The sequence below is a fragment of the Trachemys scripta genome, chromosome 4 (genome assembly GCF_013100865.1).
Source record: "Trachemys scripta elegans isolate TJP31775 chromosome 4, CAS_Tse_1.0, whole genome shotgun sequence".
Classification (NCBI taxonomy): Eukaryota; Metazoa; Chordata; order Testudines; family Emydidae; genus Trachemys; species Trachemys scripta.
In genome coordinates, this window is record NC_048301.1 from 15,572,633 (window position 1) to 15,586,218 (window position 13,586).

At 43.5% G+C, this 13,586-nt stretch overlaps 1 protein-coding gene across 1 annotated transcript in view; it reads left to right on the forward strand.

Moving 5' to 3' along the window:
* Positions 1-7,636, forward strand: part of RHOJ (ras homolog family member J) — a 71,345-nt gene extending 63,709 nt beyond the window's left edge. Inside the window, exon 5 of the mRNA XM_034768536.1 lies at positions 1,241-7,636. Coding sequence (XP_034624427.1) covers positions 1,241-1,387 — 147 coding nt within the window. The 3' untranslated portion in view covers positions 1,388-7,636. The remainder of the gene's footprint in view (positions 1-1,240) is intronic.
* The last annotated feature ends 5,950 nt before the right edge of the window (positions 7,637-13,586 follow it).

Below are 13,586 nucleotides of genomic sequence, written 5' to 3' on the forward strand. Positions count from 1 at the left end.
TGAATCGCAAACTACAAAAGCTGCATTTAGGCTGTAGGGATGGGAATGAGCTGGAAAGTTCTCATCTGGACTGGAGCAGTCCCAAAGTTTCAGTGTGTTTGGAACCAGCTTTTTAGCTAAGGCCCATATGTAGAAGACGGATACAAAAGCTTGTCTAAAATAACACGCTCGTATGTATTCTCTCTGGTGCTACATGGGCTAATCACAATGGGACAAATTCTACTCTTAGTCACTCCCATACAAACACAACCCGCCTGATTCTCGTTTACACACTTAAGGCCACTTTACACAGCTAAGTACGGGAGCCGTAAAAGAGACTCAGGCCCATAGACCTCTATTTGATGGGATCTTCTTTTCAGTTCATAATGTATTATTGCTCCGGGTAAGGAGAAGGGATGGAGAAATGAACATGAAATACGTACGTACATCAACGCCAGCAGCATCTGCATTCAGACACAAGCACGTTCCAGCTAGTCACTGCACATATTGATTATGCTGATATTTAGTTGAAGGGTTCTAAAAGACCAAGCAGAGCTAAAAAGCAGGAGGACTTGCATTTATCCAAATTCATTTCCACAGGCAGGCTCAAGGTCCACACTACACGTGTGCAAGTGCCCACAGAACAGGAGGGTATTTTTGACTCAGTGGCATACCCCCGTCAATCACCCTGAGCCTGTAGAAGCGCCTCCGCAACGGCTTCATCTCTGTGGAGTTTGATAGGGTAGGCCAAGAGCACGGAAGGGGAGCTAAGGATAGTTATGCTGAGTGACTCAACCACACTGCCAGGGAGCACTTGAGCCAATGCCTCCTGGAAACCCTGCGATCCATCCAATGCCTCCTGGAAACCCTGAGATCCAGCTTCTTCTGTTCAGAGGAACCCCTTTGCAGTGGAAGAGTTCCTACAAACTCTCAGCTGGCATACATGGAGCTTCCTCTTTCTGGCCAGCCCCACCGGCAGACTGTTGCTCCCTCCACATCTCCCTCTGCACTGAGACAATGCCCTGGCATCTATTCTCAATTCCTGTCCCACAAGGCCTACTGGTAGTCCCATGATCAGATAGGAAGCCAGGCCCAAGGCAGAGCTAGGACTTTAATCCATCTTAAAGGCATGGCTCACTCTATATCAGGGAGTTATGTGCACGAGGACAACAGGATCTGTGGGTCATAAACATGTCCTATTGTCTTCTTCTCCAAACTGTGTATTTATGACCTCTCTCTCTCTCTTTCTCTCCTGCTTAAGATTGGAGCACAGTGTTATTTGGAATGTTCAGCCCTGACACAGAAAGGCCTTAAAACAGTCTTCGATGAAGCAATCCTCACCATTTTTCACCCTAAGAAAAAGAAGAAACGCTGCGTGACGTGCCACAGCTGCTGTACAGTGGTATGAGGTCACTTGAAAAGCAAAGCAGGACAGTGCTCTTGTTCAACTAAACCCCCCAGGTTAGAATGGCAATGAGCGTCACACGCAAACTGAAATGGGGAACATGACCAGAAAGGAGACCTATTAAATCATATACGATTCCTCCATTCTGTGAAACCTCAGGCTGTAACGTGTTAGCCAGCTAATGTCTATTTGCTTTCCTAACCCTATAGAGCTGTATGCAGCCTGTTCCCACACTATGCTCGTTTGCACTGACCCAGTATAAAACAGGATGTCTGCTAATGGCTGACTCTGAATCAGGTTAGGGTGCTGTGTTGAAAACTTTAAAGACACTGTAAAACCACCAAGAAAAACTTCATTTGTGGCCTTAAGCAAGAATTGATCAAAAGTATAAATTTATAATACTTAAGAATTAAATATGAATGGATCAAAAGCACTGAGAAATCATTAGGAGTTTAATATGTAATCATATACATTATATATAGGATATACTTTCAAATTACTTTTCTTTATAAAATACTCACTCATTTCAGGATCTACTTTAGTTTGTTTAAAATGACATGAAAGCAAAGCGGTAGTGACTCCAATTCCCAGTCATTTAACTCATGTTACAGCATCAAGCCATCAAAATGGATCAATATTTACCTCCAGATTGAAGGAATGTTCTTTTTACTACACAAAATGACAAATATCGCCGTTTTACACAGAATGTGTCCAGGCTGAGCCAGGGGGTTTTCAGAAGCTGGGTGAGGGAAAACAGTGTAAGTGAAAAACTGTAGCATAAATTTGCAGAAACAAAGTGATCATATCACCAAAAAAAATCTTGTGACAGACATGAAAAACCAGGGAGGTGTTGCATTAGCATGAGTATTATAAAGTCACTCTACAGATTGGGTGCATTTCCACATCTCACCCAGCGGATGAAAACAAAACCAAACAAGCCAAAGTCACATTGATGTGAAGTGCTTTACAATGATCCAGTTGCCTTATTTGAAATAGTTTTTTAGAAATGATCTTGTGTAAAGGTATTAATTGGAGCGGACTTTTAAACATGTCTATTTACTGTAGTCCTCTCTTCATTGCTTTGTCTGTGTCGTCCATGTTCATTATTGCAATTAGCAGTTAAGGTATAGTGTGGGTATGCTACTCAGGAACTTTCTTTCAGACAATATGCAGGATGATGTGCTGCGGCATGCAGTCCGGAGACAGGAAGCCTGAACCTCAAGGGAATGAAAGCTGACAATAAGCACTCTTTACTGTTGAATAAAGTGGGCCCTTTTGCTAAGGTTTCTCCAGGGAGCCTGTTGTTTTGCACATCACAGCAAGATGCCGTTATACCACAGACACTCGGAGGTGAACTGTGAGGGTGTCTTATTACTTACATCTGCCTACGAGTGCCTTGGAAATGCCCATGTAGCTGTCTTGTTATGGATTTCATTTCTGATCGTACCTCTCCAAGGCATACAATTACAGTGCCAGCAAATCCATGTTTCTAGACCTATAAAGTAATTCCCTGAAAAAAGCAACTGCCAGAGTCAGTGTTTCCAGCCCTAGTATGGAACTGCACCCTCTCTCACCAGCAAAGTACTAGCACGGGGATTAATTTACCCACCCAGTGCTTGGAACAGCCAGCATTCTCCTCTTCGGATGTACTGTACAGTGCTTGAGTCTACAGAAGGGCAGCTAGACAGCCTCTGCCATTAACAGGAGATTGAGGAACCAATCCTACAGTCCTTACTCAGGCAAAACTCCCACTGGCTTCAGTGGGATTTTGAGTAAGGACTGTAGCATTCGGCCCAAAGTAAGCAACACCATAGATACAAGGCCCAATCCCATATTCATTGCAATCAAAGACAAAACTCCCATTGACTTCAGTGATGACAGTATCCTTTACTACACAGATATTTATAGAAGGTTTTCCTATGTGAGATCGTTGTCATTATATTGTAAAAGCCTTGCTCTGGATTCCAGCTGCACGGCGCCCATTAAAATCAGTGGGGAGTACATGGCTAGAATGTACTGGCTGTAACTTAAGGGTAAATGAAGCAATTTCTGTTTTAGTAAATGCAACTCATTAGAATTCAAGGGCCCTCAAGCCTAAGGACACTAATTTATGCTTTGCCGTTGACTCTAAGAGAGCAGGATCAGATGCCAAAACATTTATATCAGTACAGGTCTCCCATTATCTCCGAGACGCAAGGGATATTTAGCTATGGTATTGGTAAATAAGCATCTTTTGCTATATTATTGCTAAGGATACGATTCTGTCGTGGAGGTTAATGATTCCATGACTTTCTGGGACCTCCGGGACTTCTTCCAGGGCAGGGCTGGAGCAGGTGTCAGCCCCAGGACCGCCAAAGCAGCAGCTCCAGGGCTGAAGCAACGGCCAACGTTAGGTCAGCCCCACTGGGGCCGCTGGAGCAGATAGCTGGTGGTTGATCTCAGGGTCACCAGACCGCAGTCCCCCAGCCTCTGGAATGGTAGCCGGTCCCAGGACCACCAGAGCAGTGATCCTCCAGGCTGCCGGTCAGCTCTGGAGTCGCTGGAGCAGCAATCCCTGGGCAGCTGGAGCAGCTGGCCAGCAGTTGCCCCAGAGCAGTGGCTGGGCTTGGATGAGCCCTCCTGAGAATGGAGCAGCAGCGGGGTCAGCCCCCAGTAGCACTGGTTGTTAGTCCCCCATCCTGCCCCCGCAAGGTATTTTTTTTGTAAAAGTCAGGAACTGTTTATTGCCCCTGACCTGTCCCTGACTTTAGTAAAAATACCCGTGACAGAATCTTAACCTTAATTATTACACAGTGGAATTGTGATAAACATTGGGTCACTGTCCGTGGACATGGCTGAAAATGAAGTTGTAGTAAGTCAGAGATGCTAAAGGAAATCCTGTGTGCGCCTTAGGGTATAAATCCCTAGTGAACACTCTGGATCCCCTTTCATCCTGTCAAAGGGGTTGCCTTAGAATATGTTGACAGAAAGTTTGGGAAACGTAGCTCAGAGCAGAAAGCAAGCCCGGCGATGATGCCATTTTCTTCCGTACGAAAGGAGCTGTGGTTTGCATCTCAGTTAGGTGAATGTGTTAATTTCCTAGTGCAGCTGGCTGCAGGTAGCATGTCTGGCAGTGGGTTCCCTGGACTCCCACGTATCAGAGGTGCAGCAGGAAAGCTAGGAGCAGATTGAATATAGAAATGTTTGGGGACTATTTTATTGACTTAGGGCCTGACCCAAATCCCCATGACATGAACAAAAGCCCCGCTCCCCCAACAATTTGTTTCAAAGGACTTGGTATCAAGGATTTAGAGCTCAATCTAACCTCACTGAGGTTTGCCACTGATTTCAGTGGAAGACGGCATGCTTATTCCGTTCCCCGGGAATTGAGTCGATATACAGTATACATATACCTATGAGTCCCTGGGTAAGGGAGAAATGGGGGCCAAGTGTCTTTCACCTGAACTGCAATACATGCCCTAAGGTTGGATCTGCCAGATAATGTTACAGCTTCTCTAAACTGAAGAGAAACGAAAACTCTAGATTGACAGCTGAGCTTATCATAAAATAATAAGTACTTTGGAAAAATGCAATATATCATTCCCATCGTGCCTCTGAGGAAGCCACAAATAATCGAATGATGGGGTTTGGGTGCTGTTTAATATCAATGGTGCCTGTTAATAATGATGGTATGACATATGATAGGCATGTTAAATCAGAAATTAAATTACCAATTATATCATTACTATAACTGCAGTAATTTTGGGAAACTAAATACTGTGATAATAGATGCTAAAATGCTAATATCCTCATATATTGAAAACTACAGACCTCTGTACAAATCATTGCATAGCAGAGAAAGCAGATGGAGGAATATTATTATTCATGAAAAAATATTTTAATTAATGCGAGGCAAGACTTTTTTGCACTTATAAAGTGAAGTAAATCAATTTTGCAAGGTGATAAAACTGTGAATTAAAGTGATGCTTTCAAGCTGCTTATGACCAAAATTTGACCTATCCTCAAAGGGTAACAATCCACTTAGAAATGGCCTCTGGATTCTATGTATTTTTTAATTTCCTGCCATCAAAAAGAAATGTTTTAAATATACCCACACTTTATGTAGGTCCTACAAGGCCAAATTTTCAAAAAGCCTCTTTAATTGCCCCCTTGTCTCCCAGCCCTGTATTTGTGAGTGCACATATTTCTATGCCCAGTAACTTCCCAGCTGTAAAACTCACTATGTATTTTTGAGGGAAGGAGCTCGGCTTGCATGGGTAAATGTGAGTTGTAGAGGCACAAGTTGATGCCCTTTCCAAATATTGTGGGCAGAGTTAAGGATGACCTTTGAAAATTGGCCTACAGTACCTTTTCTGCTACGGAGCCAGCAGATGGAGTATGAACTGATGAGCAAAGACTTGTTGTGACAACACTGATGGTTCTAAAGCAGAAACACGGAAATGAATAGAAACATCAGATTATTTTTCAAGCACCATTAGAAACAACAGAATCAATAAATATTTGCCTACTGAAAGGCTGTAGACCAGCAATCTAACGTTACGGTGCCAAGCACCTGCAGTGCCCACTGGAAATCAGGCCCTGAATTCATAAGGAAGGCAAATGTTATTTTAAAGCCTATTAGAATAAGTAAAGAGTAAAAACTACTCCAAGAAATTATTTGACAATGATAATAGTTTATCTCAATTGATGTCAAAGCCGTTTCTGACAGACCTACTTTTGTTAATAGCCTATTATCTTTTCAAATGCTTTCAGATCTTAAAAAGAATGTGCTAAATCCTAGCCTGGGCCTTTTTTAAAAAACCTACATATTCTATCAAGAGTTGGTTTTAATTAATAACTAAAATGTAAATAGGGTCCCAGCAAAAATTTGCGTGGTGAGCTCTTTGACGGTGCATGCCAATAAATGGATGCTTTGTTGTCACACCGGGTCTGATCAAACAATCCTAATGCTTACAGGACTTCCAGAGACTTCAACCTCAGTTATGTATATATATGTAATGCAGGAGAGGGCACTTAGCAATTAAACAAAATATATTCCTGCAGATAGGAGGGCTTGTCTGTCTTGCATGAGAAATTTCTTCAGCCTAATAAAATTCAAGAGCTTTTCTAATTAATTTGGAAGAAGGCTTTTGTCTTTATTATTATTTTTACGGGAACAATTCTGAACCAAGCTGCCACCAGCGACAAACTTTGTTAAGCTTGGTACTCTTAACATACAAACATTCTCAAGTCCATAAAACTGAATGCAGAGCCTGGGGCATGTGGCCTGGACTTGAAAACTAAAGCTGATCTTTTCAGAACTGTCTGAATTGGGCATTCAGCTCCCTTAGGCAACTTTAGATCTCTCAGCCTAAAGGTACCAAAGTGGTATCTAATGAGGAGCAACAAGAAAAATGTTTGCACACATATATTTAAAGACCCGATCCAAAAGCCGCTGATGCTGATAGGATCCTTTCAGTTGACTTCAATGGGCTTCCAATCAGGCCCTAAATTCAACAATAATATACGCTATGTTTAGTGGTATTTCTGTGATCTATTTTAACGAGATTGCCCATGTTGCCTGTTCCCCTGTCATGTCATGTAGGAGAGGATGCTACTGACTTAGCGTGGGTCAGATTGTGGCTGGCCCTGCACGCTGGTGCAATGGAGTAAGGGGATATGAGGCGCACCCTTATTCTTTTGTGTCATACCACCCCTTGTAGCACATGGGCAGTAGCAGGTTGCACAGCACCAGTATGTCTCTCTCCCTTTTGCCCTGTAGGTCCTAGCCCTAGTGAGTATGCGTATCTCTCACTGATCTGCCTTTTAAATATCTACCGCACAACTTGTAAAGAACAAGCTGTTACATCAGCTCAAGAAACAAAATGTTTTTCTCAAGAAGGGCCCAATCCGGCACCCAGTGACGTCAATGGGAGTCTTTCCATTGACTTCAGTGGGTTTTGGATTCGACCCTGAAAGCCTGCATTGTTAATAATCTGAGAATTAAATGCTAAAGATTAAGATAGCTCAGAAAGGAAGCCCTCCTCCCACTGGTGTCAGTGGCCAAACTCCCACTGAGTTCAACAAGAGCAGGATCAGGTGCCTGAAAGACAAGCTGCAACACCAAAGAGGTTTGCTTGATCAGTGTCTCCCATCAAAATCATAGAATCACTGAATATCAGGGTTTGAAGGGACCTCAGGAGGTCATCTAGTCCCACCCCTGCTCAAAGCAGGACCAATCCCCAACTAAATCATCCCAGCCAGGGCTTTGTCAAGCCTGACCTTAAAAATCTCTAAGAAAGGAGATTCCACCACCTCCCGAGGTAACCCATTCCAGTGCTTCACCACTCTCCTAGTGAAAAAGTTTTTCCTAATATCCAACCTAAACCTCTCCCACTGCAACTTGAGACCATTACTCCTTGTTCTGTCATCTGCTAACACTGAGAACAGTCTAGATCCATCCTCTTTGGAACTCCCTTTCAGGTAGTTGAAAGCAACTATCAAATCCTCTCTCATTCTTCTCTTCTGCAGACTAAATAATCCCAGTTCCCTCAGCCTCTCCTCATAAATCATGTGCTCCAGCCCCCTAATCATTTTTGTTGCCCTCCGCTGGACTCCTTCCAATTTTTCCACATCCTTCTTGTAGTGTGGGGCCCAAAACTGGACACAGTACTCCAGATGAGGCCTCACCAATGCCGAATAGAGGGGAATGGTCATGTCCCTCGATCTGCTGGCAATGCTCCAACTTATACAGCCCAAAATGCTGTTAGTCTTCTTGGCAACAAGGCCACACTGTTGACTCATATCCAGCTTCTCATCCACTGTAACCCCTAGGTCCTTTTCTGCAGAACTGCTGCCTAGCCACTCGGTCCCTAGTCTATAGCAGTGCATGGGATTCTTCCGTTCTAAGTGCAGGAGCAAAATTCCACATCATAGCATGGAACCAGACCTATACAGTGGATGTTTCAGTATTCAGGGACTTATCTGCTTATTTGTGGGGTGTGTCTGTGCTTCATCTCACATGGCTAGCAGTGTCAATTTGGTTTTGGCCAAGATTTTCAAAGTGACTCCTAAGTGTGGGTGCCTGAGTCTCTGGGTACCTTAAAGGGCCCAATGCACAGAAAGTGCTGAACACCCCGTTCTGAAAACCAGGCTCCTCTCAGGTCTCTCAAGTTGGACCCCCAGAAATTGAAGCACCCATAGTCACTAGCCACTGTTGAAATTCTTGGCCCTTGTTTACACTGGAGATTTCAACCAATGGTGGCAGCCCGCAGTGTAGTTGTTTCAATGCACACCTCTAACGTAGGCTATAACCACCATATGCATTGGAGCAGCTTAAGACCTGCTTGAAACCAGGTTCATTTACACTGGTGCAAATTGTGGTGTCTAGTAGTTCACTTTTACAGGATTGGCTGTTGCTCGTGTAGCTACACTGGTGTTAACACCAGCGGTGGTAGCTGGGGCAAATCCTCAGTGTGGACAAGTTCTTAGAAAAGTGTGCTGCCATTTCCATAATTCAAGTGCCCTCATTGCAGGAAAAGCTCTTCATTGGCTCTCTATGGTCATGTTGGCGGCTGCTGCCAGCAAACTCTCTCCTAGTTGTATGGGATAATACCAATTAATTAACATAGTTCAGCTTTGTGTAATACTGGTGTAGCTCTTAGCCTTTTTACTACGAAGAGGGAACAGATGGCTCCTTGTTCATCGTATTAGAACTTACCGGCTCAAAACTAAATTGAATTGCTGCTGATTCTTTTCACAGTAAACCAGGTTGGTTTGAAAGCACGTTTGCACTGCAGCATGAAAGCAATGCAGCATGCACTCTCAGCAACACAGGTGCTATTTGTTATATAAATCAGTAGATTATATGTGCCTCGCTGCACGTGCTTTATCCTTTATAAAATTTTGCCCTGTCCCAGGGGATTTCTGTCATGTTTCATCTGCTTCCTACAGCTGTAAATGACAGAACTCTTTCTAGTTGCATAGCATTCGCTGGAGTGGAGCAGCATCTCTTCTACCAGGAAGTGAGCTCAAAACAATTTAGATCCAAGACAGTTTCTAGATGTATTTGTACTGTGTAAAAATGAAGAAAAAAATCTGTAACAAAAGCAAATATTTTTCTAGAGGAAATGAGGATCCACTGAAGTCAGTGGAAAACTTCCATTGATTTCAGTGTTGCTGGTTTGCAACCTCCATTCTTATCACAGAACATATTGAAATGAAATATGCCTGGAAATTTTTATGCATAGTCAAAATGAATAGAAAAGCCAGTCCGGTAAGGAATGCAGTGAAAGTGTGATATTTATTTTAGGCAAATGGTAAGTTTCATTATAATTTTCTGGAGCAGAATTGTAAAGCCACATTGCAAAGACAACAATCAGTAAATTTGGGCCCCCAAAATTAAGTTTTTCCTTTTACAGATGCTCCCCGGGTTACGCAAGACCCAACTTACGCCAATTAGCATTTACGGATAAAGTTCCATAAGCCAGAAATAGAATTTTTGAGTTGCGGAAATTTTTGCGGAACATACGGGTATCCAATAGCTGCTATTGATAGAAATGCTTTCAGTATTTGTTTTTAATGTCAGTTATAATTTTCTGAACCGTGGGTGCAAAGGTAAACTTTCCGGGCTAGTCTGGGACCCCAAACACAGCAATAATAGGAACCATAGCATGAAACTTACTAGAAACAGAAAAAGAACTAACAAATCTAGTTTTTATATTCCAATTCATGCAAACATTATACAAGTGGGCATAAATCAGGACAAGTCCACTTGAGTTTTGAAGTGCTGTTTTAATATTATAAGATGTTGCTAGTAATTACTGCCCCTTGAAAGAATCACTTTGCACAACAGTCTGTGTATGGTAGGAGGGGTCTGTATAGCAATCTCCATCGGAATGCTCTAACTAAAGACTCTAGCGTGGGATTTTCAAAAGTGCTTCTTATTGGTAAGGCTACGTTTTAGTCACAGTCTTTTTAGTAAAAGTCATGGACAGGTCACGGGCAGTAAACAAAAATTCACAGCCTGTGACTTGTCCATGACTTTTATTATATACCCCGAACTAAAACTTGGGTGGGTGGCTGCAGGTGCTCGGGGAGAGGGGGACGGTCTGGAGGTGCCACAGTGGTGGGGGGGTGGCCTGGGACCACCACTGGTGCTGGGGGATGGGTTTGGCAGGGTTCGCAAGGTTCCTACCCAACTCCGAGTGCGCCTGCAGCTCCTAGGGCAAGGGAAATCCAGGGGGACTCCACACACTGCTCCCACTACAAGCGCTGGCTCCGCAGCTTCCATTGGCCAGGAACCACAGCCAATGGGCGTTGTGGTGGCAGGGCCTGTGGGCACGGGCAGCACACGGAGCCCCCTGGCTCCTCCACCTAGGAACTGCAGGGACATGCCGGTGGGAGCCGGGGAGCCCTCCACCCGAGGTAAGCGCTGTCCCACACCCCAACCCCCGGCACCCCCTTCTACACACCCAAACTGCTGCTGCTGCTGGCCATAGGGCTGCCCGGCTCACGCAGCCCCTGAGCCAGCACCAGCTGCTGCAGAAGTCACAGAAAGTCATGGAATACATGATTTCTGTGACCTCCGTGACAGCCTTACATATTGGCCTCACTCTGCTCCTAGTGACGTCAATGGAAAACTTCAATAGGAGCTGAATTAGGCCAATGCTGAGTGCATTTGAAAACGTCTCTTCAAATTTCCCCCATATTCTGTCTTCTTTATTAAGGCTGTCAAATCTTTGAGCAGATAGACAGATTGAACCAATTCCATCCTTGGTTCTAGTCACACGAGGGCTGAATTTGAGCCAAGGATACTCCAGTGACCTTGTAATGAAGTATTTTAATACAGCTGACCATATAACACTTAGAGATACTCTGCAGAAGATTATTTACTGTATAGATGTACCCTGATTTCCCCATCTTAGCTGCAACTATTTTAAGTTAGTCAGTTTCCTAATATCCAACCTGGACCTCCCGCACTGCAACTTGAGACCATTGCTCCTTGTTCTGTCATCTGCCACCACTGAGAACAGCCGAGCTCCATCCTCTTTGGAACTCCCTTTCAGGGAGTTGAAAGCAGCTATCAAACCCTCTCTCATTCTTCTTTTCTGCAGACTAAATAATCCCAGTTCCCTCAGCCTCTCCTCATAAGTCATGTGCTCCAGACCCCTAAATCATTTTTGTTGGCCTCCGCTGGACTCTTTCCAATTTTTCCACATCCTTCTTGTAGTGTGGAGCCCAAAACTGGACACAGTACTCCAGATGAGGCCTCACCAATGTCGAATAAAGGGGAACGATCACGTTCCTCGATCTGCTGGCAATGCATGTCCAGAATTTAAAAGCAGTTTCTTAAGTAGATGTGCATTTTTACTAGAGTTGTTTGGAAAATGCCAATTATTTTTCATTTTAAAAATTTCATTTTTTTTTTAAAAATCTTGCAAACAATTTTCAGTTTTCTAAAACCATTTTGGTTAAAAAAAAATCAGTTTTTGGTAAAAGATTTTGGTTTTCAAAAACCAAAAACTGATTTTTTAAAAATCCAAAAATAGAAATTATTTTAAGGAAACCCTTTTGGATTCTGGTTTTTCATCAGAACCCAGAACATTTTGACCAAAAGGAAAATTGTACAAAACAGATCCAGTCAAAAAGCCAAATAATTGTTTTTCATCAAAAAAAAAAAAAAAAGTCAACGACAAATTTTTGACTAGTTGTAATCTTGATCCCTGCCCTCTGGGCAGTGAGGACAACTCTTTTGTTTTAAAGCAGGAGTTACTTTCTTACTTACTGCATGTAGTTTCCGCTGTCATTGTCAATGCTGCATGAACAGGACAGTGGAAGGAAACTGAGCACCCGCCTTTACATTAGCGGTCAGCTAAGACCCTAGGCAACAGTTCTTGCCCAGGAAAAGATCTCACTGAAATTTGATGGGCTGTTGGTTGGAGTGTGTTATCTGGGTTATGTCCGCAGGACTGGACCCATAGAGTCTTCGGTGATGAAATTGTCAGGCATGTGAAGCATGATTATCCATAACTTAATGTAACCCACTGTTCAGTGTGTGTTACATGTCTCCCCCTGCACCTGGTCTCCAAAGGATTACCTAAGAGTATGTCTACACTGCAACTAGACACCTGTAGCTAGCCCATGTCAACTGACTCGTGATTGGGCTAAGGGGCTGTTTAATTGCAGTGTAGACTTCCTGCCTCGGGCTGGAGCCCTGGCTCTAGGACCCTGCGAGGTGGGAGGGTCCCAGAACTCAGGCTGCAGCCCAAGCCCAGAAGTCTACACCTCAGTTAAACAGACCCTCAGCCTGAGCCTGTGAGCCGCAGTCAGTTGGCATGGGCAAGCTGTGGGTGTCTAATTGCAGTGTAGACATGCCCCACGGGACTTAGACCCAGATCCCTAAAGGTATTTAGGCACCTACTGATTTCAATGGGAGTTAGACTCCTTCTTTTCAGCACTGGGCCTTAGTTCTTTAGTTCAAGCATTTGAGGCTATGCTTTAGCTTTGGGATCCAGTCACTGTTGAGGACCATGGTAAAAGTCATTATATTTTTCAGAGGTTGACATTGGATTGGTTGGCATCACATTTGTTTCACGTCAGCCTATGGTGGGTTATGCAGGCTTCCACCTTTACTTTTGTACTTGATTGGCCAGGTTGCAGCGTGGGCTACTTGTAACCTCCTCATTGATTCACTTTCACTTTGATTCAAGGTTGATCGCGTTGTGATTCACAGCTATTGTCACTGATCTGCAATCTTCCTGTCTCAAAATGTAACAGACAATCTAATGAGAAACAGGTAGAAATACTTACCTGAAGACTGTAGAAATGGTTTGTTTTTAGAGTAAGTGACTATATTCATAGCAGGACTGTGATGCCGGCTCTCAGCACTAGTTCCATAGTCCCACTGTGTTTGTCTGAAACCGGTAGTGAAGAAAACATGAAGAAAACATACTCACCTGCTTACGATACAGACTCTCGTATTCCCTCTATCATATTATAAGCCAATTTCTGAGAAGACAGCAGGTTAAGAACTGAGGCATTTACTTTTTTTCATACAAGCAACTGAATTTCGGTGTCTGCTAAAAGTTCTTCCTAGAAGCATTCCATGCACAATACAAATGGGTTCAGGGTCTGGTTAAAACAAAGGCTTAGTGGTAGACAGCGATATTTGACATGAAGGTATCATATCCTTGCTGGATGTTGACTCAGTTTCAAAATTCAA